The sequence below is a fragment of the Rhipicephalus sanguineus genome, chromosome 4 (assembly GCF_013339695.2).
Source record: "Rhipicephalus sanguineus isolate Rsan-2018 chromosome 4, BIME_Rsan_1.4, whole genome shotgun sequence".
In the NCBI taxonomy this organism is placed as follows: domain Eukaryota; kingdom Metazoa; phylum Arthropoda; class Arachnida; order Ixodida; family Ixodidae; genus Rhipicephalus; species Rhipicephalus sanguineus.
The window spans coordinates 111,065,111-111,086,983 of NC_051179.1; the positions used below are offsets into that span (position 1 = coordinate 111,065,111).

The following is a 21,873-nucleotide window of genomic DNA, read 5'->3' on the forward strand; positions in this document are numbered from 1 at the left end:
GTACACTAGGTAATGTACAGTTACAAGTTAGTGTAAAAACAGAAAAACTCGTCTGCTTTCTTTCGCAATGTTGTCTGAACTACGCAGTCTGAACTACATTGTCTACACTACAACTGAAACTAACTCGTCGATTTGTGCGTCAAACTCCGCGAAATTTAGCGCAGTTGTTTATTTCTCTGTGCTGATTTCAATACTTGTTATGAAGTTTACTGGTAGATGTGCTAAGAAGTTCTGCATTAATTGTGTCGTGCGAATCAAATCGAATACTCCAGTCAGTTTCGAAGTTTCGAATATTCGCACACACCTACCGTTTAGCGAGAACTGCGGTTTATATTTTATCGATTCGAAAAAAAAAACTCCTCTGGCAGCACGTTCGGCGGCAAGAGAATGGAGTAGCAGGTTTGTTTTTTGGACAACATATACCTGTGTCACACGGCACATGCAGTCATTCGCAGCGAATGTCATTCGTAACGAATGTCATTGCGATCTTGCGTTCCGGTTCTACACGGCTAACAAAGTGACCTTAGCAATTGATGTCGATGTTTATCGGCAGGCTGCTATGATAACAAAAAGTTACAAAACGTGTTTTTGATTTCCTTATTTTCTCTTCACTCTTAGTAATACAATGGTAAACATTGTAACACTGTTTGCAAATATACTGCGATGGGGTACAGCAGCATCAGTAAAATAGAAACCCTCGTACATATCCAGAGCAAGACTAGCCCAAAGCCGCGCTCACAATCCTGCAGTAGGCGATATGGTGGACTGTGACAGCGTGATGGCTGGTGGATAGATATCATGTGCATGTGTATAGGTGTTCCCTGCTACTAGTGCTACGGTCCCTATTAATGATACCGCAGCACCGCTTCACCAAAACAACAGCGAGTGTTTATAAACAAGGCCAACAGGAGGCGTTAGCGTCGAGTGTCTTGGAAAGAGAATATAGCTGCACAAAGTGCTTCCAATATCGCGCTGTACGTAGAAAAGTTGTCAGAAAGTTAACAACAGGATATAATAACTTCAGCATTGATAACATTTTGCTTTAGATATTTTGCAATATTTTGCCCAGCCGCTGTCGTCGAGATTCCACACGTAGCGCGTGCATCAATTCGGTAAACACATTCAACGGGCGAATGTCATTTGGCGTGAATGTCATTTCTTACGCCTGTGTAGCAGCCCGAAAAAATGGCATTAACGCGTAATCGCATTCGATACGAACGACATTACATATGCCGAACTTCAGGGGAGTTCGAAGAGATGAAAAATTCGTGAACACGCATGTGTCGCTGGAGCCGACATTTCGACCAGCGGACTTGTCTTCGGAGTTGCAGCCTTGCAGAAGCCAAGTCAACTTGTCGAAACGTCAGCTCCAGCGATACCCCGTGTTCACGACTTTTTTCATTACATGTGCCATGTGAAAGGGGTATTAGGAAGGTGCTGCAGAGCCCCAGCAACTATAGATCACCACCAATTTATCTTACGACCCCTTGCAGGAGACGGCGATTGCCTGCATCCGCCCGAACAGAACCGTCGCAACGTGATCCTCCGCACGGTGAACCGCTACGCGTTGACCTTCTTCCAGCTGCTCGTCATCATTCTCGCCGTCTCCGCTTTCCTCTTGCTGCTCGTTGATTGGCGCCATATGAAGTACTGTCCGGAAGAGCAAGGCAGTAACTGCACTCACGATGTGTGGGCCCTCATGCAATGAACAACCGGCCACACGCACGCATCACGAACTGTAGTACTGTTAGAACTATTTTTTTATATTCAGTGAGGAATCGTTTACATAAAAGTCGATGGCAATATACTCAATAGCCACTCTAATAAACGGTCCCGCATGTCACTTCAATGTTTCCACCTGCTTTTCTCATTATTCTTAATGAAAATATATAAATCCCACTGATCGGCACGACGTAAATTGCATGTGCTTCACGTAAGGATGACCAAGAATAATGATGGGTTTGCTTGCTTTTAGACATTTGTTTTTGAATGTTCTTTGGTGGTTTTCTTAAGAATAATTTCGGCTATTTATGGCAGTATTGTGCTCGGCGTCATCACAATGCCACGCTCTGGCAACAACACTTGAATTCCGGCAAATCATTTGTTAAAGCGCACTGGGATGATGCAAATGGAGCGAATTTGTCTCTGTGCAACAAATTTTTACGAAATTTAGTGTAAACGATCTCACTGCTAGTGACACCTGCCACTCACAGCAGACAGCAGTCCCTGAGCCAAGCCTAGTTACAGCCAAACCTAGCTGTAGCCTTATATTGGCACATGTATGTTGTTCTCTGTGCAGATTTCAAGTTGTTATAAAGTTTTGTGGTGACCGAACATTTTTAGTAGTAAACGTGCCTTACTTGTCGAATCGAATACCGAACTATTCGAATCGAATATTCGCAGTTTCGAACATTCGTACGCCCTTATCTCAAAACATAAAGTATGTTCAGTAGGACAATTTGCATGGTTTAGTTTGTAGGTCATGCAAATTCCCTTTATCTCGCTCTTTCATTCTTTTTCTCTTTGTTTACTTTCTTTCTTTCTCTCTCTATATTTCTCGCTACCTTTCCGTCTCTCTATATTTCTTTCTGTTGTTCTTTCCTGTCTTTTTTGTGTCTGTTTCTTTCAATCTCTTTCTCTCTCTCTGTCTGTCTGTTTCTCTGTCTTAGTATCGTTTTCTCTTTCTTCCATTGTTTTCTCTCTATGTCTCTTTCTATCTTTTTCCTTCCCTTTCTCTTTCTTTCTCTCGGTACTCGTTCTGTCGACCATCTAAGTTACTGCATGCCACGCCGGACAAATCGGTGCGGCGGGAGAGTGAAAGGAAAATAAAGAAGAAGACGAGGAGAGCTCGACGCACAGTTCATGGTGATGACAGTTTATTGTCGGCGTGAACCGGGGCTTTGGCAAGCTGTTTCCTATTGTTTCGCAGTTAGAAACAGTTTCAGCGGGATTTTAAAACAGGACTCTGCGTGTCAGTAGAGTATTCTACCACAAAACCACGCCAACGCTCGATACTTGTTCGCAAAAAGAACCTATACAGGTATCAGGAAAGTTATGTTAACAGACGGAATAAGACATAGTAGAAGAATAAAACAACGTCATGCGTTGGCTGTGCTATACATGGCTTCGCCTATACGTGACGCCAAGTGACATGAGACGACGACAGCATACGATGACGACAGCCCTGGCCTTTAAAGCGCTCTGCACTTTAAAAATTACAACATGTCCCACTAAAGGGCACAATGAGGCGATGCGAAGCAGGAACACTTACACGATCGCGTTCCGTTGGCGTTCGTTGGGCATGCTACCGACCTCGCGTCGAGGAACCCGAAGAGGAACGCTACGCGCGTCGTGTCTTCCCTCTAGCCTGGCTGTTAATTCTCTCAGGGCGAGCGGGTAACGCGGTCGTCAGGCGCGCGAGGGGGGGAGGGGAGCGTAGGAGAGGAGAGAGAGGGGGAAGAGACGCGCACGCGCTCATCGCGGCGTTGCGCAGAAGAGGGGCACACCATCTCCCGCTAAAGGGGGCCATGAGGCGAAGCGAAGCAGCGTTTCGGCATGTCGAGCCCGCGTTTGAGAGGTGGAGTCGAGAGAGGAGGAGAGAGGGTACGTGGAGAGGGGGAAAGGGAGAGTGGGGAGGAGGTCTGTGGAGACGAGGTGGGTGGAGAGGATTTGCGCATGCGCAGTAAGGGTGGTCACGCCGCACACCGTTTGAGCTCCGCCATAAGATGCTTCGCAACTAAAAATGCCGTTTATTTTTAGAGAAACCATGCACAGGGTGAATATATATATATATATATATATATATATATATATATATATATATATATATATATATATATATATACACACACACACACTGATAACACGTTCCCCATGCTTTCCGCCAAAGCACCTTGCCTAAAAAAGTAGCCTTGTAACGACGAGGGTTCTTTGGTTGGAAAATAATTTGAAAGGAAGCCACAACATTAATTAGAACTTATTTAGAATATTATTTAGAAGTGGAAGCCAACTTTTACGACTTTTTAGTGGCACATTAAACAAGGAGACTCTTTCCGTACTTAAAAAAGCTGATACATGTCTGTTGGCATTTAGAAAAGTTTTTGCCGTGTGTGAATAGAAGGTCAGTCATCCTTAAATTTTACGCAGATTTTGTTCGTAGATTCTAAAGAAGTTTTTTTCAGTGTACGTTCATAAGAGGTGGCACGCGGCGTGCTGCACCCGTGCTACTTCAAGCACTCCGTGCCTTGGTCGGGTACATTTTCGCACTGAACCCGCTACCACAGCACTTGCCGATGCATCAGTCAAATTTTCGCAATCAATAGAGCTTCAAGTGTCGCATCGTTAGCGCGGCCGCAACGGAGTGCCACTTCATGCCGCCGGCGCGCTCTTAATTGTAGTGGAAGTATACGAACACGTGCAAAGAACAAAATTCATAGAGAGGGAGGACAGTGTATGAATTTAAAGAGACTGTCTAACGCCCTTCATCGCTTTTCTATTTTGTACCACAATAGAAAGCGTACCATCTGATGTGTCCAACCTTGCAGCGTTTTCCCTGGAAAGTGAGTAGAAATTTTAAAACAGAATTTTTCGATCTGCGTTCGGTCATATTCCATTGGCGTGAAACATACCCACAACACTGGTTGGTGGGAACGATGACGATTGTAGTGCAGGTAAAAAGTAAAACCGAAAGCACGTGTGATTTATGTAGGATTACTTTATTTTCGCTGAACACTTACGTAATCAATGTAACAGTCGTTTTCACCTCACTAGCTTTTAAATGATGCCTTGTTATACGATTACAGAACACTTGATTTGCTGTAATCGCAGTCTATGCGTTTATTTTAACACTGCTGCCGCAATCCAAGCCAAGTTGATTCCTCAAAAAGAGACGATAAGTACGCGCCTTCACAGCGCAGCACATGTAAGACATCCTAACAACAATACAGCGGCACGGTATACGACCACCGCGTAGGGCCGCATGGCATAGCACATGAGTTGAAGCAGACGAAATCGAAGACGGCGCCGCAAGCAGCGCCACCGGGCACCTTTTTGGATGCGTGAGAGAAAAAAAATTACTTTCTGACGCCACCGAAAGCTGCCTTAAGTGCGTGAAATAGAATTTCAAGTTATACCTGTTGGTTCTTAAGCAAAAGGAGTCTACCTGCGAGGATTTCTTGTCCTACGACTAGATTGACCACATCGCTGTTGGGTGACACTAGCGGTCATTCTTTCACTATTTTCAACATCAAATTAGGAATATCATTCCTTTTTTATGGGGCAAAAACATGTTGCCGCATATGTGACGAACGATCTTCTGACTTTTACCACAAACGGAACATTTTTTCCGAGCGCTAGACAGTCCATTTAAGGCGCTTCAGAAAGTACTAACTTCGCGCTCCGTTGGTAAACCTTGGGTGCCACGTACGACTACAAAATATGGCCGAGCTGTTCACAGAATGCGTTTTTTTCCACTAATCCTGAGGGGTGTTTCAAGACTATAGTAAGGCCTTAGCAGAAGGTTCCAGAATGTGCGACGTTACGCCGATTCCGTGCGGAAGTCTCTGTGCGACGCCTCCTGCATTTTATTACTGCACTTTTTGTCTCGCTTCCAGAGCATCTCATTTCGCAAGAGTGGTAATCTCGGTATTCCGTAAGGCAACTACAGAAAACACAAAAAAGGAGAGTTTTATGTTTACTGTCCATTTAAGAAGACCCTCATGCTGGATAGGTTAGCTGCGCTCCTAAGCGCTAAAGGGCGCCGCTTCGATTCTTGCCCAAGGCGGCCACAGTTGGATGCGGGCGAAATTCAATGACGACCATTTACATAGCTATAGGTGCGCGTCAGAAGACGCATCAGTGTTTATTACTCAGGAGCACCTCAGCGCGACGCGCTTCGTAATAATACCATCATATTGGCTCTAAATACCCCAATAAATAACTAGAGGGTTAAAAATGTCAAAAAAAAAAAACGATTCTAACTAATCCCACTGTGGGAGAGCCATCGGACAGCGAAACTGTCGCCCCTTTCAGCGGGCATTACATTTTGTTCCCAATTTTCGGCAAAGTTTTCATTAAGGATTTTGTTGTTTCTTTGTTATTTTGATTTGTTTGCTTCTTCGTTTCTCGGTGGATCCCGCGCAACGATATGCTCATTCGCGGCCGCGCTGGAACGCCGACGACGACGCAGGATAGAGTAAGACGGCTTCGGTGTAAAAGCACCGATATGCAATACCAACCAGCTCAGATGACCGAGAAGAGGTTGCGCCACTGCGTGCAATTTCATTCAACTAGTAATGAAGACTGCAGATAATTCATGTCCCATTCAATAGCATGGATGTTCATTTCCTATGTGTAGTACAGCTAAAGCAGTCACTTGTTTTTATCCGTGATGATGCACCGGGTACTAAGATATCTACAACGGTTACTTTAGGTGGTCGGCCAGAAGCAAAGGGGCAATGCAAGCATAAAAAATGAGACTTTATTGGTTCATATAACTTTATGCATTAAAATATTGCACATTTTGATAAATGTAAAACCACGACCTTGAGGGAAGCGTAACAGTCAATATGAACATGTAGACGCGTTCAAAAAGTTACGTCCCAACGCCACTTTTTTAACAAACAGGTGTATGCAATGACTAGTAAGTAGTAACAAGGGAAATGCATGTTTCAAGCGACAAATTTTGAAAAAAGCCTTCCGACTTTAACATCAACAGCATTGCTCAGAAGATACTCGAGCATAATCGCACTGTTCCTCCATTTCGAGACAAGCATGTGTTTTGGACTGCATTATATTGAGTCATGCAAGTAACAAGTATTCATACGTCATATTTAGATTCAGTATACATTCGACGAAAGCCGTATATTTTTAACACGCTATCCGTGCAATTCTTCCGCATGCTACAGATATTCTATGTCAGTTCTTTTATCTGCATGAGAATTCGTAAGAAAATAGTGACATTAGGGGCTTTTTGCTAGTCCGTATACTTCTTTACGTTACCGTGTTACCGGATACCGCAAGGAATCTGCCCATGCGCGGGCGTTTATGGAACGTAGACTTTTACGGAACGTAAACTACTCGCCGGATAGGCTTTACGTTTACGGTGCTATCTCGCAAATCCGCCTTCGTTCGTGGCTACTCGCGATATCCGCATTGCGGAGGCTCCAACCGCCGAGTCAAAATAAGTCGAAGTGCGAGCGCCAGTTGCGATTACCTTGTTTCAGCCAGATTATCGAAGCTACAGCGACCGACAATACCGAAGCCGTAAACGTGAGAAGCCTAAAGCCCCTGACAGGCTAGATAGGTGGCGCCATCTAGCGGGGCCAAGGTGAACCAAGCAAGTACAAAAGTGCTATTGCAGAAACATCGTGCATTCTTCTTCCATTGTAAATGCCTTGCAGCGGCATAATTGTGAATGAGCTGCGTTTTAAATCATTTTCTCCCTAAAAAAACTTGGCAAAAACAAGGGTCCATGACTGTGGTTGCACGAAGCATCACAAGATGTCGACGCTACCGTCCGGTAACCCGACATTGCTGCACCCTTATGAGTATGCCAGGATACTGCACACGCTAAAAACCTCTCATATGATTTTGCCGCAGCGGTTTCTCAATTTTATCTACATTAAATATAGTTTGAGTGCAGTTGCCATCATCCTTTAGGGGTATGCGCAAACGTAAACGTTTACGTATGAACAGCCAAAACGTTTCTAAAACATACGTTCCGGTAACACGGTAAACGCAATGCGGTATTCCGGTAACACGGTAATGTTAAAAAGTACACGCACAAGCTAAAAGCCCTTATTATTGAATTACATACAACGCGTTGTATCTCCGAGTTACAACTCAATCTCCTTAAATTGATGAGCATTGCTTGTGTGTATACATCATGCGATGTAGCAATACAAGCTACCACTAGCCTAGTTAAGCTTGCAGTGCCTTTAAAGAACCAAAATACTTATATTAAACACAGTGCTGAGCATTATATTCCTATGCTAATACCCGGGGTGAATTCAATATGTTGACTGCGTCGTATCACGTTTGTAAAAAAGGTTCCCCGACCGGCGGAACACTCAAGAAAGAAATCATAAACACCCAAAGAAACAGTTTGTGACGCTTCCGACATTATGTGGCCTGCAGTCACTGTGGCTGAGCTGGGCACTGAGACTTCGTTGACACCGAGCAGAAATAATGGCAGAAGCATGCAAGACTGCAACCAAAGGAACCACAGCTAGTGGCTCCCACACGGCAGCGATTCAGTCAGAGAGCAGGCCCTCTTGAAGTCCTCTGACAGTCCATCCAGAACTGCGTCGTTAAAATAAGAAAATATAATAGACAAGAAATTTGCCTGTAACACAAATGTAAGATAGCCTAAATAGCCTAAATAGCCTAAATAGATATTGACACCTAATGATTTGCTATAACCAAAGCGAGGCACAGTCATAAATACCCTGGTCATATGAATACAAAATAATTAGGATGGCTTCCTAAAGATAACTTTAGGACTTTTCAAAGCATTCATGTGTGCTGGGAGAAGAAAAACGCGGAAATCATGACCTGAATTCCAAAACGTGGATACATCACGTTATGACATTTGAGGGCGTTTTCACCGTTAGGTGGGGGCTGCAACAGGCACGTTAACAAAAATGCTGCTAAATGCACTGCATTGAAAATCACCCCAGTACTGAACTGCCCTGGAACTATTCAGAAATTCGAAATTAATATGCAAGACAGAAACACAATTGCCACTATGTGCAGCCTTAACGCAATCAGCCGCGTACAAGTGAAAACAAAATCCAAGCTAACGAGAAGTCTTCCTAGGCGACGCACGAAAATGTATCGGGCAAGAACTGCTTTGTTATCAGGTGAAAAATGCGACAAAGGAGAAGGGAATGGTATCAACCAAGACCACACAAAAAAAGAAACGCAAGCAAAGAAAACGAAGAGGTACACAGTGTTTTATTTTTTTCATGATGACAAAAGGCAACTAGAACTGAGACTATGGAAGAATAGAGGACGGAGCGTTGTAGTCCCGGCTCTAGTAGCGCTTTTGTCATCATGAACTTCTGCAAACATGCCAAAACAGCAGTTATCCTAAATGTTTCGTTCAAACTGCAGGCTCAGTGACGAAATCCTGGGAGACGTCGGCATAAGTGACAATGACAGTCCATTTACAAAGGTCTAAATCTCTTTACGTTATATCGCTTAATGTATAAAATCATTTTAACACTACACTTCCATGCAAGGTAGAAGTAGCGTATCTCTATGCCGTCTTGAGCGATTATATCCACTAAACGCGCAGGAAATGTGCTTGCACATGTGATGATGTTGAAGGGCCGCATGACTGAGCAATTAGGCCTAATTGGATCACTCAAATAGCCTTCCTGAACTGCTGTGGTACACGACACGAAAAGAACATCTCGAATTTTTCAAGCAATTGCTGTGCCAGACTCTCATCAGATACGTAGGCGCACACGTGGCACGCCCAAGTTACTGACATCCGAACTGTTCAACTTTTCAAATCTGATAATTTCATCTCTAGCTTACTGACATTTTTGTAGCGCTTAAGCACAATCACAAAGGAAAGAAACACATGACGATTAGACAAGCGCTATTACATGGTAAGGGAAAGCGGGACCCACAGTGTGAGTAACATACTGCAGAAGAACATGTTTCTGGGCGAGTTGGTACTTGCTAACTGACATTTTTGCAGCGCTCAAGCACAATCACAAAAGAAATCTCCAGCTTGTTTGCAAGCAATCTTTATGGCCTTAAGGGCAATGGTAGGCGAACAAGCAGACGTTTCGCCAACAAATATGTGCAGGACGGGACTACTTGGTACGTTTTAATGGCAGGAGAATAGATGCAAAATATGAGAAGTACCACTGAGGCATTCGTCCTTGGTATCTTGCTTCCCTTCGCCGAGTCTGGGATCAGAGACCGGCAATTCTGCAGCAGCCTGCTCCGCTTCGAGGCGCGCGATTGTGCGCCTGTAGTGTTCATGGGCGATATCGGGACTGTACTGGCGACGGCCACATGGATTTTCGCATGCCTCTTCACAGCAGGCGCAAGGAAATGGCACCTTCTCGACCTGCACATGATGTGGACGAAAAACGAGTCCTAAAAAAGTCAGTTTCGCCGCAAAGCCGAAGCAATGAATGCGATAGCAACAAATTACGGTCACAAAAAGAGCACCAAGCAGCTCGATACATGCAGCGCGCCCATCAAGCGCAAATGACTCCGGAAAAGAATACGCACAGGATGACCACGAACTAACAACGGTAACAGCTCGACACTTGCAGCGCGATGCGCTGCTCAGACACAACGAAGGACTCTCGAAAAGAACGCAAAGGCATACCCAGGGCGAGCACGAACTAACAACTGTCCCAGTTACCTATTCGTGTTTGAGCGGCGCGCTACAACCCCACGCTCGCAGATATTTGTTTTCATGAAAACTGCGGCGCGTGGAGAGGTCCCTTCGGGTCTCCTGCCGCACGGTGGCGTTCTACGCATTATTCACCCGGCATTCCACATCGCGTGCGAGTACAGAAATGGGCCACCTTTTAGTGCGTGTTTCAGGGGCACTTTTCAAACAGAAGCAAAATCTATAAGCATCGCTTTAAAGCGCACCCTCTGGGCAATCTCGGCGGTGATACTGCATACGAGGAAGCTCCTCCGAGATCTGCGTACCGCCAGCTAAATGGTGTATATAAATAGCTCGCCGCTAACATTCTATATATACCCAAACGATAGCGCGTGGCCGAGTTGCTTAAAGCGGCGCGCTGAGGAGCGAGGGGTCGCAAGTTCAAATCTCGGTGGCGCCCTTGGAGAATTTCTTCCGATTTATTTTTCTTAGTTGGTTTTATTTACAGATACATACATATACATATCCAGGACATGACGGCGACGGCAAAAACCAACCGAGTGTCCATATAATAGCTATCGCAATAAAAAAGGTAGCTGTATTTACGCTAACCCGCATTATTAAGAACTAGCACCGGTTAAGCGACCAGCGGTCCGAAGCGGAGCAAGCACGAGCACCAACAACCGTCTTGGTCTTTCACTGGCGCTCGTGTCTGCACCCTATTCATTCTACATAGCGTACATTTATCCAAAAACCCGCGCGCACCAAAGCAATGTGCTACAAGACTTTGGAACTGCACCAGTTAATGAGGCCAGGCATTCATTTATTTATTAAAAAGCCATCGCGTCTTGCAAGACAAGAAAAGGACCACGTGGCTGTCAGAAATATTGATTCACAGAAAAAGGGTGCATAAGATATTTGCAAAATATCAATGTATCCTATAGCACATATGTAAATATGCAAACAGAGATTGCCTATGAACTTTTCCAAATAGTTGGGGCTACCTCATATTCTAAATGTTATCTGTTCATAAATCCTGAAAGATGATTTCGGAACACATTCGAAATTACCAAGCGGCGATATTTACATAATGGTGCCGCGATTCTTGTTGTTGATAGGTAATCGTAGTGTTGCGCATCAATACGAAACAACCAATAACAAATTAAACTGGTGCTCCAGTCAGTGATCATTCAAATGAATGACTGTGTATGCGCGATCTCATGTTACAATTCCATCAAGAGTCAATTCCTTGTTTCGCGCGTGCTGCATGACATCGCGCCGGTGTGACCACCAGTACTGCAACGCGGTGAGCGGTCATATTACGCTTCGACAACACCCAGAATACCATTTGGTACAGACGTCGCCGAGGCTGTGGCATGCAGGCTAATCTGCCTTACCAAGTCCAGGATACCAGTCACACCCTCTGCGTCACGGTTAGCTCGTTCTCCTTAATCCATATTTCGGTGATGTGCTATCTGCAACGCTCCAAAAACATACTGCCAGGCGTTCGTGCTAGTGGCAGGAACTGTTCTTAATATGCATAATGACACCTGGCTTGGCGGCGCAAATGTTTCTTTTAAATACAAACCCACTACTACACTCAAACCTCATTATAACAAAGTGACATCTGCCACGAAAGTAACTTCGTTATATCCAAAACTTCGTTATAAACATTTGTAGCACTGTATCTATGACAAGACTGATTAAAAACTTTGAGCGCGCAAAAGGACGTAGGACCAGAAGAAACACAAAGTTTCGCGCTCAAAGTTTTTAATCATGCGTTACCAACTAGCCCACCTAGCCATTTTATGACAAGACTATTCTTCATTTACTTCGTTATAACCGATAATTCGTTATATCTGTGTTAGTTATATCAAGGTTTGAGTGTATTTCAGAATTTAGGAAGAAATAAAATTTAGATTAGGATGTAGTCACCAATAACAATTCGCTAAAGTGCATAGGCAATCTCAGCATGCAGATTTACATATATGGATAAAAGACATTTATATTTTGGAAATATTGTCCACATTTTCCGTTAATGCATATAGCTCACTGCAGCTTGCTAATTTTCTTGTTTTCCACTAAGCATCTCACACAGCGTAAAACTGATATCAGTATATGCGGTTATGTTCGCAATGAACATCAGGAAAGGACCTACAGGAAGGGCACGGCGGCTGAGGGCTTCAGATTATTCGGAGTCCGGAATTCTTTTCTCATACAGCCCCAATCAGAACATGCGAGCCACAGTCAGGAAACAAAACTGCGAAATGACTGCTGCGCCAACATATCTACGTGGCGGTGTTCCCTGGTATATAGGGCGTCTAAATTTCAGGACATTTAAGCCGTTAAATCAAGAATCATAACTTCCCTTATGAAAATGGTGATGTCCTGGAAGTGTACTGTATGGTTCCCCGAGGCAGCACGAGGACACAACCTGTATGTCTCCCAGATGTCGCGATTTGGCCGCTTACTTTCTGTGTCCTCCAAGTGTCCGTCCTGTATGTGTCCCATCTGTGACCGTCCTGTATGTATCCGATATGTAACCGTCCTTTATGTCTCCCAGATGTCGCGATTTGGCCGCTGACTTTCTGTCTCCTCAAAGTGTCCGTCCTGTATGTGTCCTATAAGTAGCCACCTTTTACGCAGACCAGAAATTGGGCCATTGCATTGCCTGTATGATGCAGCATATTACGGCTGCTATAATTTGGATGTACACGCATACAAAACTCTGCAATATTACTCATTTATTATCATTTACACTGTACAGTTTAGAGCACTTCATAGACAATATTCAAACTGGCAACGTACATATGTCAGCGGTTGAAGAAAAATAAGATTAACAGATCAGGCTTAAGCCCATAACGACTCAACACATCATTAACATTTTAAAAGGTTTAACTTGTTCTGCATCTTTTTTGGTAATGAAGAGTACATTCATTTCTGAAAAACGCAAAAACAAATGTTTTAAGAAACTCATCATGACAGCAATTTATGACCAAGAGGCACTTTCCAAGGCATTATAAACACTATGGGCTTCTTAGATAAGCTTTGCACACCTAAGTGTATCAGAGTGACTTGTTGGGCTTCATGGGTTAATTACAAATGTATGCAACCTTCTAGAGTGGAAGAAGTGGAACAATCATAACTTCACAACAAACTCAGAATAAATACACAAATAAAAAATACTGCAATAAATGAGGAATGTGACAAACGTCAGTGTGCTACCCAGAGCTGCTCACAATAAATGCATACTAAAATTAAATACTGCAATAAATTAGGAATGTGGCAAACACAGCATCAGTGCACTACCAGAGATGTGTGGTTGGCACCAAAATGCCATACTTAGCATGCATAATTTAAAGCAAACTATAGCCCACACAAAAGTAGTACACTGTAAGTCACCCTTGACTGCTGAACCGAAGGTCACGCGAAAAAATCCCGGCCGCGGTGGCCACATTTTCGATCGAGGAAGAAATGCTTGAGGCCCATCTACTTAGATTTAGGTGCACCTTATAGAACACAGGAGGTCGAAATTTCAGGAGCTCTCCGCTACGACGTCCCTCATAATCATATTGTGGTTAAATCCAAACACTTATTATTACTATACTTCACACAACTAAAGCAAGCAGACAAAACAGTGTAGTTTAAAAAATGTCGCCACCATTCATCTCCCAATGCCGAGACTTACATTTCAATATTTCAGAATGCCTTCTGTAAGTTATCATTAACAAAGTTAAATATGATTAGGCATCATAGCAGTACATCACATGATTGCACTTAGGAAATGAATTTCCGGAAGACAATGGAATATGTATGATTAGAAAAGCATTTGTGCAGTTCCCCCTGCAATAATGCCCTCGTGGCGCTGTAGGTACTTGTACAAATAAAATAAAAAAATGACCCTGATGAAAAAAAAAATATTACAAAATGTACGGTGAATATTAAGGTGAAAATAAAATAGTGAATTGATGCACTACTGCCTTATCACAAAATTGAAAGTTCACTTTTAAAAATGATAACTGCACATAAGATATGAATTAAAACATGACACACGAGTCGAGAGAGCCGCTCACTCAATAGATTTTGAAAAGACAAAATACGAAGCTAAGGAAGCAACATTGACACATTCAGGATTGTGCTTTATGGTTGCATTAAAATTCAGCCCTGGGAAAAACATGAAAACCAACTTTGCAGGTAAGTTATGTGTCCATGGGGACACAAAGTAAGACATTACTGCTGTCAGCCGCCCAATTAACTAAGATTAAATAATGAAATTTTTAGTGACTACAGCAAGCGGGCATCTTTGTATTGAAAAGTTGGAGGCAGTCGTGTTTCTACACAGTTCCACTTGGAAGAATTCTTCTAGCATGTCTGTGCTGCGAGATATCCCGCTGCAAAGTTTAATTGTGGTTTGCATGATGCAAGGCGGTGAGGATCAGCAAAATATTACTCCCTGGTGTGACGAGCAGTCACTGCTTGCTATCACCAGCCCGCAGGAAAAGGGTAACCGTTATCATGTTTGCCTATGCCTTCGACCCGCTGTAACATTAAACCTGGCACATCAGGGAGGAGCTTTGTGCCAGTGCTCAAGGTCCTGCATGTGCAATGATGCAAGCCAGAATTAAACTTTGCAGCAGGATATCTGAGCTCAGACATGCTAGAAGAATTCTTTGAAGTGGAATCGTGTAGAAATGCAGCTGGCTCAAACTTCTTAATACATACATGCCCGCTTGCTGCAGTCACTAAAAAAAGGTCATTATTAAATCTCAGTTAATTGCACGGCTGACAGCGATAATTATTGTCCCACTTTGGGTCCCCCTGGATAATAACTTATCTGCAAAGGTGGCTTTGACGTGACTTACAGTGCGGACTTTTTTATAAGAAAAACAAACAGCTTAATTTTGAACACACTCTACATGTGAGCTACTTGAATACAGCAAACAGGTGGTTGAAGTGCCCACTCCGCTGTTCTCAGTGCAGTTCCCCTTGTACAGGAAACAGAAGCCATGCGCAGCTGCTGTACATCAGCAACGAACTTGTCCATGAGCCACCATTGATGACAGGCTTGTCCGGATTTCTTTCACACTCACTTTGCACAAGGAGCACGTATATGCTGCAATGGAAACAACAAAATAACAATTTAGTGACACTAGTGTCTGTTAGCAAAGCTGAATTCCTCACACGTTCTTTTTTAACTGATCTGGAACATTATGTTTTAGATAAGTTTAAAACAAGCAGGACGTACAGAAACTAGAGAAGTTACAAGAAAAACTTGTTTGATGCATTCTTGGTGAACACAGTCGCAACCTTATGAAAGAATATGGAATTTCCTCATCGCAGATGTGTAAGAAATATGCTTGAATATTGCTCCTGCATAATGCAGGGTACGCTAGGGTGTGCTTTCTCTACAGTACATTCGTACCCTGAAGCCTAAAATACAGAAGGAGTATTCACGAAATGTTTCACAAGAGCTTAACATACAGTATGTTCCCATCATGCTGGAATTGTGTTCTTAGTTCTGTGTGGGTATAGATGCAGTGCACGGCCACCATATTCAGTGGCACCTGACTCCACTCAGGTGAGATATACATAAAGGGAATGCTCCGAAATAAATGCAATAAAATGCGTGTTGTGGAAGAACTTTTTATGCTTTTGATGTCGAGGATATAACCTTACCATTTTAGCTTGCTCACGTACTAACGCAACGTTACAGCTCTTAGGAAAATATGCCCCCTGTTTGCTGTATGTGTCAACCACGTGTAATTGAAAGTTCTGTGCGTGAGTAATATCATTGGCTGCTATCGGTAAATTCTGTTCTTGCAGCTAGCCAAACCTATGTGTGAGTATGCATTCACACAGGCACATTTGTATTCCTGTAGCTTTATTATGATACTTATACGCTGTGTTCCTTAAAGGGAATGCAATGCAATATGCACCATATGAATATTTTATTTATTGCACAAAAGCACAATAGCACTGCACATACATGACATTATGCACATTCATCATGTATCCATTGCACGTAACATGTAAAATTAAATTATGTCTGCTTGCAAACACAACTAACGTAGCTTTCTTCAGGCTGCTCACATTGGGATGATTATATAATGTCAGAAATTGGTTTCACTCTACTATTGTGTGCTGCTAAATTGCGGTCATTAGGTTCAATGATTCTGGTTGGCTAAAAAAGCAATACTCCTCACTAATGCATCACAGGCTGTCTAATGGCCATGTGGAGAAAAAGGTGGAAATGCTAAGACTTACAAGGCACCAATCTTGAACCACATGCCATCCCAATAAAGCATGCAGGCTTCTGCAACAATCTCTGGCAACCAGAATCCTGGAAGCTATTAACCACAATTTAGCAAATACACAATAAACATTCGATGAACCTTATTTCTGAAGTTGTATAATTGTTTCAATGCCAACAGCGTGAAAAAACACAGTCTAGATTTGTTGTGTTCTCAGATACAATACATTGTCTAATATTACATTTGAACAGCAACACATGCATGACTTATGCATGCATACCGTGAAGTATGTGTAACATTATTGCGAGTTATGAGCAATAAATAAGATGTTCATATGTTGCACATACCACGTATCCTTTTTAACATCTGTAGCGCATGCCTAGAGAATTTACTTTATCCGATAGACCGTTAAGCTTTTCATCTACCAGAAAATGTCACTGGAGGTGGTGGTACAAGCGGTTTATAATGTTCGTACCCGTACAAGTAAGTGTTTAGCGAAGTTTTAACGCCAAGGTGGGGCGAGGTGTATACAATTCTTAATAACCAGAACAAAATAACAAAAGCCAAACACGACAGAAACAAGCAGAATAAAAAAGTTGTGCTCGAACGCGTGGACTGATGCTCGAATTAGCGCTTGCACTGTTTAGGTGCGACAATTCTGCCCCAAATAGACATGAAGGATTCGCTGGAGTACAGTTCAAGTTTAACGTAGGGCTTAACACGCACGGGTGCCGGCCGCATCAGGCAACCTATGTTGCGGGTGAAAACATCGGCCGAATTTGACGAAACAGGCTGTATGAACACCTAAGCGTAAGTTCAAGCTTCGCGAGCTGTACCTAAGACGAAGCAACATGCTATTTCAAGATCACGCACACGCATCAACCCGAGTATCACGGCAGTTTAAAGATACGTGCCAGCGCGGATGCATACACATGCACACGTTTGACCACCCGCAAGGAGGAAAACACATCTCTCTGATAGTAGTCAAAACATTGCTATTATAACGATCCTGTAGCTATTGAAAAGCGTACGCGCAGCATATGGAACTGCCGTAGAAGAGTTCAGTGCGCTAAAAAAGTGAGCATGAATTACTAACAGGTCCAAGCATACGCGCCTTAGGCACGATCGACGCTTACAGCTAACAAACGCCGTCTTCGCCCATCTATTAAGGCAAAATAGTAGTTTACCGCGAGCGGGGCCACCCTCCAACACCACTGCCGACAGAGGAGGGCACCGCCACAACTCTGTTCAAATCCCCCGCCGAATCACAGCCGCGCATGCGCACTCCCCTTTACGCGTCAAACAAAAGAAAAAGCTCGCCCGCGCTTAAAATCACTCAAACGTGGCTTGATCCTGGTGAAATGATTGACACAAACAAGCTCGCTACGTTAATAAAAGCTCATTTATCGTCTACTGGTTAAGAAAAAAGTTGGTTAACGGCGTTATTATCGCGCTCTCGGTGTTAACCAAGCGCTGACAGCAGCAACGTGGTACATACCTGGTGAGTGCTCCACGATATGAACCAGCCGGTCTTCGCTTAAGTATAGCGCATCCTCGTAATAAGCAGCACCGGTAGAACACACACGACGAGCACAAGGCGCAAGCACGCTTCAAACAAGGGAAAAATTCACTCAAACTCGCCCTGCTCGGCCCTTCGCGACGCGGCGTGCGACATGCAGCAACCGCAAAGCAAGAAAAAGTGATATCACGTGGTATCAGCCCCGCAGACGTATACCGCATTTGCGCATCGCGCTTTCTAACTAAAAACCTGAATTTACGCTTTGAAATATTAAAAAAAAATTAGGTAAATATAATGCACATAAATATTTGAGGCGTACAATGTCTTGACCTCGGAAAAAAAAAATCGAAATCTAAGCGCGCGAAATTTGAAAAATTTTTGAACACATGAACAACGATGCTATTAATCGCCACAAAACGTTCGTGTGTCGTGAATTAATGTTATACAATTAGTGCAGATGTCTACACGAGAGATTGTTATGCAATCATTGCGCTTATGTCAAACTAAAAAAGTATCAAATACAACTTTTATCCAGTGCGACGACAAAAAAAAAAAAAAATATATATATATATATATATATATATATATATATATATATATATATATATAATCAGGTCCATAGCCAGGGGGGTGGGGCCCGCGGGGCCCAGGCCCCCCCCCCCCCCCCCAAAATTTTGGTGAGGTAGGTGTCTTTCTGAAAACGTCAAGGTTTTCATCAAGTGCCCCCCCCCCCCCCGCGAAAAAAATTCCCGGCTACGGGCCTGATATATATATATATATATATATATATATATATATATATATCTTAGTTTTTTCCACAGCCAGGACTTTTTTCGGGGGGGGGCCTAGGCCGCCCCCCCCCGAAATTTTGATGGAGGGGGTGTTTATTATATATACCCCCGAAATCATCAAAACCATCAAAATTTCGGGGGGGGGGCTAGCCCCCCAATATATGTATATATTTATGTGTGTGTGTGTTATAATGCAAAAATTTTGGGGGTGGGCTTCGGCACCCCAAACCCCCCTCTGGCTACGGCACTGACAAAAAATGTGTTTGTACTACCACATGTTACCCACTTATGAGCTCGGGTGCTCCTGCCGGTAACATATAGTTCGCTGCCAGGTAACATCCTGCCGTAAACATAAAGGACACATCCTACAGGAGACAAGAAGGAATCCTTCGATAGGCCGAGGAAGGGTTTCGTAAACATAAAGTAGCGTCCTGCAGGTCACAAAAAGGAAGAGGAACCATAAAGGTCATGTAGGACGTCAATGGGAAACAGAAAGGACATTTCCCGGACATCACCATTTTCATACGGGTTCGGCGTTCTAAAGGCATTCCAATTTATGCATTTGCCTTAAAATGGGGCAAAAACATGCAAGGAAAGCTTTATATGTGGTATGATTTCGCAGGCCACTACAAGTGAGCCTTTTTAGTTCGGCCATTGGCAGATTAATAATCGGCGATAAAATGCTGTAGCCGTGCCTTAACATGGATAACGCGCCGGTTCGAGTAGGCACAACCCATGATGGATATTTCGCCAAACTTGCACGTGAGACGGCGCGTATTTCAATATGGCGCCCCCCGGCGTGAAAAAATTGAAGTCTATACAGTAAAAACAGCTCAACTGAGGCATATCTGGCGAAACATCATCTGACAAACGAGAGAGACCAGGATTCACCTGGCAGGGTATCCCGTTCAGGGAGCAGGAACAGGCTTCTCGGAGGCACTGGCCTGGGCATTCGCAGCCGCAACGTTCCCGCGACGCCCGAATGTCTCGGCATTCTTTGGTTTCAGAAGAATCGATTCTTCGTACACCACTGTCCAGAAGCAGCTGGCGGCGACGACGCCACGGCAAGGGCCCGAACTTCTGCAGTCCACTCTGGTTTTTGCTACAAACAGCGACCTCCTGTAATGCACGAAACGTGGCTTTACCCCCGCGGACCTGCATATGTGCATGCCCCCCCCCCCCTTTAGATTCTCCATCATACACGTCTAAATACAATTTTACTGCCTATAACATAAGTGGGGTTTTGTGATGAGCGCATTCGCCACTCGCTGAGGAAGATTTCACGCCTGAGGAAGTGAAACCTTTATGCCATTCTCGCGTGCTTCAAAACCCGAACGTGTATATATGGCATATTATATTATTAAGTGCAAAAGATGCGGTGCGAGTAACAGAAATATTGCCCTGGATATATGCCGCACACATTGTTGGTGATATAAATATTTCCCGAAACACGTTCGAATAGGGGTGTTTCGTTGTTGCTTTTTTTTTCTAGTGAATATACTTTGTTATGACATTTCTCAGCAAAAAAAAAATGATATGCCCGAACAATAAAGCCGGCAAGTTCTCAACTCTCCTTCACGATGCTATTAAATTGTATACTAAACGTGTGGCAACGACTTACAAGTAACACGTTAACATGATGACAGAACAGCCCAAACATGTGCGCCATGCTCGCGCTTTTTTTTTAAATGGCCACCGTTTACCTTTGGCTTATCGCTGTCACATCTCGTAGAGTACGCAGGGACCATATCGTCCTCCATGATGGCGTGGAAAGCTGACGGAATTTCGTCGGGCTCTTTACCACCATGAAGCAGTCGTGGCTGGTCGACATTTTGATGAATGGCGAGAGTGTATTCTTCTACGTGCTTGAAGCCTAATCCTGCAAGAGCCACGAAAAGGTGGGATAAATCGCGCGCTTTCTAATCACCGAGACAAATGGCTGGGCTACGGAAGGCATCTTATGTGTAAATAGCGCTAATACTATTTCGCTCCGAGACTTCATTAGCCTTCTTCTGTGCCCGAGTACACGAGTATCGCTGGCTTTCGCGCAGAATCTCCTGTAAGGGACCAATTACCCGAGACGACAGACAAAGAAAAACTGAGAATTGCGACGCCTATTTCATCAAAACGAATTCTGTATGGGAATTGTGTTTAATAGCTATTTTTTGTGGATATTCTTTGCATGTGGCTGAAAAAAACAATTGCAGCAAGAGAAAAAGAATGGATGCAGCCCTCAGTGCTAACGCTTTTGCATGATATGGGGCCGCATTCAGAGACAGTAGAAAATTTCGGCGCATAAGTATTCCTGTACACGTAAAGACGTTTACGGAATGTGTGGTTATGGGACGACGGTATCGACATCTTGTGAAGCTTCAGACGAACACAATTATAGGTACGTTTTTTTTTTCTTTTCGAAGAGTGTCCGCGACGCGAAAATGTTTAAAAAGGCAACGCATTCGGAATTACACCACTGCCGAAAATTACACCAGCGCACAAGTAGGATACACTGTACTAGGATGCAATTTAAGAAAAGAGTGGCATTTCGCCGTCAAAGGACCCCCTTCCAGCCAATGGTGTCGCGGCCCCTTTGTGACACGCTGCTTTGACTTTTATCGTGAGTGCGGCGTGAAGGCGGTCTGCCGCTGTGTCACGATGACACGGCGACGCCATTGGCTGGAGGGCCGCTTCTTCCTCGAGTTGCATCCGATTATAGGCTTCTGCAATAACACTTCTGTGCTTGCCGGGTTCATCTTAGCGCCGCCAGATGGCCCCACCTATCCGATTTCTCCCGTTTATGGATACAGTAACCGGGTATTATGCTTACGCTAAAAACTCTGCGGACGAACTAAAATTCTATAATCACTTTCGGATACAGTGTCGCTTTCCATGATATAGAATGCCGCGCGTCCAATTACTGAAGCGACTATATTTACCCGCCTTCCTTCACTTAGC

The 21,873-nt window shown here is 43.8% G+C and overlaps 2 protein-coding genes and 1 long non-coding RNA gene across 3 annotated transcripts in view; 1 reads left to right on the plus strand and 2 right to left on the minus strand.

Moving 5' to 3' along the window:
• Window positions 1-1,708, plus strand: part of LOC119390552 (monocarboxylate transporter 3) — a 43,859-nt gene extending 42,151 nt beyond the window's left edge. Inside the window, exon 4 of the mRNA XM_049415308.1 lies at window positions 1,494-1,708. Within this exon, the coding sequence (XP_049271265.1) occupies window positions 1,494-1,708 (215 nt within the window). The remainder of the gene's footprint in view (window positions 1-1,493) is intronic.
• A 6,127-nt stretch (window positions 1,709-7,835) lies between these two features.
• On the minus strand, window positions 7,836-20,789 carry LOC119390556 (cysteine/serine-rich nuclear protein 1). Its single transcript, XM_037658158.2, has 4 exons — window positions 20,625-20,789; window positions 19,813-20,040; window positions 9,880-10,087; window positions 7,836-8,301 (listed from the first exon to the last, which is right to left on the minus strand). The coding sequence occupies exons 1-4, from the start codon at window positions 20,679-20,681 to the stop codon at window positions 8,228-8,230; spliced, it is 567 nt and encodes a 188-aa protein (XP_037514086.2). The 5' UTR covers window positions 20,682-20,789; the 3' UTR covers window positions 7,836-8,227.
• Window positions 13,088-18,222, minus strand: LOC125758099 (uncharacterized). Its single transcript, XR_007415839.1, has 2 exons — window positions 18,110-18,222; window positions 13,088-15,473 (listed from the first exon to the last, which is right to left on the minus strand). It is a non-coding gene; the product is annotated as an uncharacterized LOC125758099 (long non-coding RNA).
• Window positions 20,790-21,873: the final 1,084 nt, after the last annotated feature.

Excerpts from the sequence above, each read along its gene's own strand:
- LOC119390556 (XM_037658158.2), bottom strand. The coding sequence starts at position 20,681 with ATGGAGGACGATATGGTCCCTGCGTACTCTACGAGATGTGACAGCGAT. Across the intron at positions 20,041-20,624 it reads GTGACAGCGATAAGCCAAAG|GAGGTCGCTGTTTGTAGCAA; the intron begins GTAAACGGTGGC and ends CGTGCATTACAG. Across the intron at positions 8,302-9,879 it reads CAAGGACGAATGCCTCAGTG|TTCTGGATGGACTGTCAGAG; the intron begins GTACTTCTCATA and ends TTAACGACGCAG.